The sequence below is a fragment of the Sinocyclocheilus rhinocerous genome, unplaced genomic scaffold (assembly GCF_001515625.1).
Source record: "Sinocyclocheilus rhinocerous isolate Xijiao unplaced genomic scaffold, SAMN03320098_v1.1 scaffold2189, whole genome shotgun sequence".
NCBI lineage: Eukaryota > Metazoa > Chordata > Actinopteri > Cypriniformes > Cyprinidae > Sinocyclocheilus > Sinocyclocheilus rhinocerous.
The window spans coordinates 124,051-129,704 of record NW_015645558.1 but is presented as its reverse complement, the minus strand read 5'-3'; the positions used below and the strand labels follow the sequence as shown (position 1 = coordinate 129,704).

Genomic DNA, 5,654 nt, shown 5'->3' with positions numbered 1-5,654 from the left:
GTGCCGCGCCACTCGCGTCCGGTGTAGACACGGTGTAACATTGGTTTTGCTTTGTTTCGTATGTGGGCGGAGCTATCAAAATAGACCCTTTTGGGGTAGGGGCGTGTTTGTTTTGGTGATTTCAAATGTCAACATTGGCTACCAGAAATCGCTTACCCCACCTTTAATACTTTAAGATCTTTATAATATTTCTTGATCACTGAAGCAACATTTTCGAACTTGTGAAGGATTATGTGAAATATTAAAATATAATAAAAAGTAAAATTAATTATTTCACGATATTACTGTTGTTACTGTATTTTTGATCAAATCAATGCAGCCTTGATTAGCGTAAAAGACTTCTTTCAAAAACATAAAAATTTTTTTGCCAACCTCAAACGTTTGATCAGTATATTTATATAATTAACAATGTTTACTTTTAACTATTTAATTTGCTATATAAACATGCTATGTTTAAGTATTTGAAATTAAGCACCTTGTGAATGGGACTGGTACTTAAATCACAATACAAAAATATATTTAAAAATTATGATGAGATCATAAGAAAATGTCATTTTAATCATGAGAATCTCTTGTTGTGATCATGGAAAAAAAAATTAGGTTTCATAAAAAATGGCTTTGAAAATGCAAATCACTTTGAAAGCTCTCAATGGCCAATGCACTTAAAATATGTTGTAATACATCAAATGTAATAGTCAATTGTTTTATTGTACAATAATTTTTGATTCAATTACATCATCCACAGCACATTTGATCTTTGACCTTGTTGGTTTGGTTCATGGCTTTGAACTCTTTATGGAGAAAAAGAATGAGTAAAGTACATCCAGAACAATGCTGCTGAAAAGTAGTGCTATGTGTAATCTGAGTCTCTTTCTCTGTGACCTAAATCAAGTAGACGTCATTTGGAGCTCATGCAGACGTGCTTTCATTACAGTGAGCACTGTGTATCCAAACTAAAGTTTCAACCTTTTTTTAATGTTATTTTTTTTAACTCAAAGGCACTCAAATGGACGACCACATCGCCAGGCGTACGACACAGAGGATCGTAGCGCCACCTGGAGGCCGTTCCAATATCACATCCCTCTCATGAACCTCGTCCACCAGGGGATCCAACAGCAGCCATTTCGCCTTCTCCGGCTTCCAGTTTTATATTACCTGAATCATGCAAATATTAATCCCAATAAACCCATACACTCTGCCAACCCAATAGGCTATGCAGCAACTCACTATAGCTTTCCATGAATTCATATTCACTATATAATCTGCCTCTCCTCTGGTCAGACTCACTCATAATGTAGCATGCTCTTTTATCAGAGTCACCCAGAATCCATTCTGCTTTAGCGTAGCATTGATGGCGTAAAGACGGCTAGTGATTGTTGTGTTTGTGAACTACTGAATGAACTACTGAACTCATTCTAGTACTGCCTTTCAACCAGTGCTTTCCTCCTGCGACATGTAGATTCAGACGAGATGAGACGAAGTGTGTTTTCTGTGGAAGCCTGTTTATGTCACACACACAAAAAAAAAATTTAAAAAGGTAATTGCAACTTTTTTCCTCACAATTTTGACTTTTTTTCTCTCAATTATTAGTTTATATGTTACAGTTCTGACTTTTTACTTGCAAAAATTTAACTGCGAAAACTAAATCAAAATCGCAAGATATAAACTTAAAATTGAAAAAAAAATAATACAATTGTAAGATGTAAACGTGGAATCCTGGGGATTATAGATATACTATACAGTATATAGATATACTAAGAATACTATATTAGATAACTAATGAATTAGGAGGTATAAACTCAGAATTTTGAGATGTCAACGTAGAATTCTGAGGGGAAAAATTGAATTATGAGATATAAACTCAGAATTGTGAAATGTCAGTTTGGAATTCTGCGAAAAATTGAATTATGAGATATAAACCCAGAATTGTGAAATGTCAGTTTGGTATTCTGCGAAAAATGTAATTATGAGATATAAACTCAGAATTGTGAAATGTAAGTTTGGAATTCTGCGGAAAAATTGAATTATGAGATATAAACTCAGAATTGTGAAATGTAAGTTTGGAATTCTGCGGAAAAATTTAATTATGAGATATAAACTCAGAATTGTGAAATGTCAGTTTGGAATTCTGCGAAAAATTGAATTATGAGATATAAACTCAGAATTGAGAAATGTCATTTGGAATTCTGCGAAAAATTTAATTATGAGATATAAACTCAGAATTGTGAAATGTCAATTTGGAATTCTGTGAAAAATTTAATTATGAGATATAAACTCAGATTTGTGAAATGTCAGTTTGGTATTCTGAGGGAAAAAATTTAATTATGAGATATAAACTCAGAATTGTGAAATGTCAGTTTGGAATTCTGCGAAAAATGTAATTATGAGATATAAAATCAGAATTGTGAAATGTCAATTGGGAATTCTGAAAAAAAAATGAATTATGAGATATAAATTCAGAACTGTGAGATGTAAACTTGGAATTCTGAGAATAAAACAGAATTCTGAGAAATAAAATCTGAATTGTGAGATGTAATCTTGGAATTCTGATGGGGAAATCTGAATTATGAGATATAAACTCAGAATTATGACATATAAACTTAGAATTCAGATTTTTTTTCTCAGAATTGCGAGAAGTACCTTTTATTCAATGGTGGAAATGGGTTTTCACAGTTTTCTGCACCAGTAGTGATGCAAAAATGACACTTCATCTTTAAGAGATTGTGTTCTGTCAATGTGCTTTAAAGAAAAATCAAGAACTACCTACTGATGGTCTTAGTGCTAAGATATTAAAAAAAGAAACCGTTATTGTTAGATTTGTCCATGTTGTATCTGAGACTAGAGCAAAAAAAAAAATGGATTGTAGACTTCTGCATCTAACTGCATTCATGATTTACAGTTTAGTTTTGAAAGCTAAGACTCATCACGCAGATACAGCAATCAGCGATGCATTTTTTATATGTTTCTAAGACAACGTTTGGTGCTCTCAATCTATAGATCAACACATGCCAATGTGTTACTGTGAGGAACAGTCACTTTTTGAACCCAGATGAACGTTTTTAATTCTTTTGAGGTTTATATTCCTGTAATGCATTTAATTACCAACAGTCTTTTTGTAGTCTTAACCGGTATTTGCTGGAAATCTCCATATTAGATGTAATGTAATTTTCGTGAGATATTTCAGAGTTGAAGGTCAGTGAAGCTGAAAGTGATCGGTGGATTGTCTTTTCTACCTTCTTGTGTTCATTCTGTAAATATATTTTTTGTTTTTCATTTTTGTGCATGGTTTGCATGTCATCAATAAAAAATAAAAAAGTTTAAAGAAAAATTGCAATTTTGTGACCATTTCACAATGTGTTTGTAGTTTTATTGTTATTAAGATCTTCATGTCATTTTTATGTATATTTTTTATTATTTATTTTTTTTAAAAACTTGAATTTCCATGACTTTCCAAATGAAGAAGAGAAAAAAAAATATGATCATGGCAGTTAGAATAATGAAATTGGAAATTATAGCGCACATTGCAGCAGCTTTTACTAGTTTTTTTTTAACACACCATGTATAGTTATAAATGTTAATACATTTGAATAACAAAAATAATTTTACAAATTTAAAATTAAAATATAAAAACTTTGACGTTAATTATTGCAGAAATTTGATTTTTTTTTTTTTTTTTTGATACAAGCATTTGAAAAATGAATATAGGTAAATGCATTACAGTATGTGAAAAGTCTCTATTGTCATGATTATTGTGTGACCACAAGGGGTGGTCATGATAATTTATGTTAACATCTTTTAAAGTAATAATACAATTTAGTAGTAGTAGTATTTACTTTGACTACAACAGTGCAATAGTTATTAAAAGCCAGCTTTGTTTGCCAAAATTCTAATGTTTTCCTAATAACCACAGGTCATTTTTTTTTTTTTAATTCCAGAAGTACCTGCATATTAGTATTGTGCAATGTGCATACAGTAGTTTTCCAATCTTTTGCGCTTGACCTTCCATTAGCAGTGTGATGAATGATGTCATTACAGATTCTTTAATTGAATTCAAAATGCAAAACAAGAAAACATGCAAAGTTATAATCATGAAAATGCAACATACAATGTTTGAAAACTTTGTTGCAAAATGATTGTTTTACCCACTATTTTAAAAAGTAGCCTATTTCTAGTGCACAATATTAAGTAAGCAGCAAGCTAATATTCTGAACAGAATCTGGTTTACATACTATTAAAGCTTAAGTTTCTGTTGTAAGATGTTACAGATGGTAATATACTTGATGTTGTAATCTAAGGTTCTCTGTGCATGCGTCTCGAGTTTGCAAAGTCATGATCACAGGAAAAGGTAAAGAGACTTCTGCGTGCTCGGGCGAGGGGAGCGAGTGTCTGCTTTCTCCAGAAACGTGTCATGGTCTGGGGTTGATGGGGCTGGACAGCTGGAGGTGTCATCGGTGCTTTATTCACTCAGAGTTCACAGAGCTTCAGCACAAAGACCACATCAACAACAAGCATTAGATGCTCAAACTCCACGTCACATTGGGAGCTTCTTGTAGAACTTCTTGTCACCTTGTACTAATTAGTCATTTATCAGATGCACTACCATTCAAAAGTATAGGGTCAGTAATTTTTTTTGGAAAGAAATGAATACTTTTATTCAGCAAAGATGCATTAAATTGATCAAAAGTGACAATAATAATGGCATTTATAATGTTACAACTGATTCCTATTTCATAGAAATGCTTTAACTTTATATCCTGAAAAAAATGTATCACGGTTTCCACAAAAATATCAAGCAGCACAACTGTTTTCAACACTGGTGATAAATGCTTCTTGAGCAGCAAATCATCATATTAGGAGGATTTCTGAACGAAATTTCAGCTTTGATCACAGGAATAAATGCATAGAAATTACAAAAAAAAGTTATTTAAATTGTAGTAACATTTTGCAATATTACTGTTTTACTGTGTTTTGATCAAATAAATGCAGCCTTGAAAAGTTTTTGTAAAGTCTTATGCTTAGAGACTTCACAAAAGCATAAAAAAATATATTTCCCAAATGTCAGAATAGTAGCCTACTTTAAGACAAAGTGACTTTCATATAATGAAAAATCACATTATTAAAAAGTAAATAAAAACTATGCACACACTATAAACTCAAAACCCCCCAAAAACACAATTTATAGAAACTAATCTGCAAAAACAGCGCTAATATTTTAAAATATTATAACAATTTAAAATAAGAAATCAATCTATGTATCAGAAATCAATCTAATATGCTGATTTACTGCTCAAGAAACATTTTTTATTATCAATGTTGAAAACTTCTGCTGAATAATATTTTTGTGAAAACTTTCTTTTTTTCAGATTTCTTTGATAAGCTCAAAAGAAAATAATTTACACTAAACATACTGCTACTTCGGATCAATTTAATGCATCCTTGCTGAATAAAAAAAAATATTGATTTCCTTAAAAAACGGTAGTGTAGCCTATGCTTGTTATAAGGATAGTTCACCAAAAAATGAAAATTGTTACCTGAAAAAAAGAAAGAAGCTATTGTCAACTGTTTGGTTCCCCACATGCTTCAAAACATCTTCTTTTGTGTTCAGCATAAGAAATTCGTACAGGTTTGGAACAACTTGAGGGTGAGTAAATGAT

The 5,654-nt window shown here is 31.5% G+C and overlaps 1 protein-coding gene across 2 annotated transcripts in view; it reads left to right on the top strand.

Moving 5' to 3' along the window:
- The window catches only part of dpysl4 (dihydropyrimidinase like 4), a 20,435-nt gene extending 18,891 nt beyond the window's left edge, over nt 1–1,544 (top strand). For both annotated transcript variants that reach the window (XM_016510360.1, XM_016510361.1), the window contains one exon: nt 999–1,544. In XM_016510360.1, the coding sequence (XP_016365846.1) occupies nt 999–1,090 (92 nt within the window). In that variant the 3' untranslated portion in view covers nt 1,091–1,544. The remainder of the gene's footprint in view (nt 1–998) is intronic.
- The last annotated feature ends 4,110 nt before the right edge of the window (nt 1,545–5,654 follow it).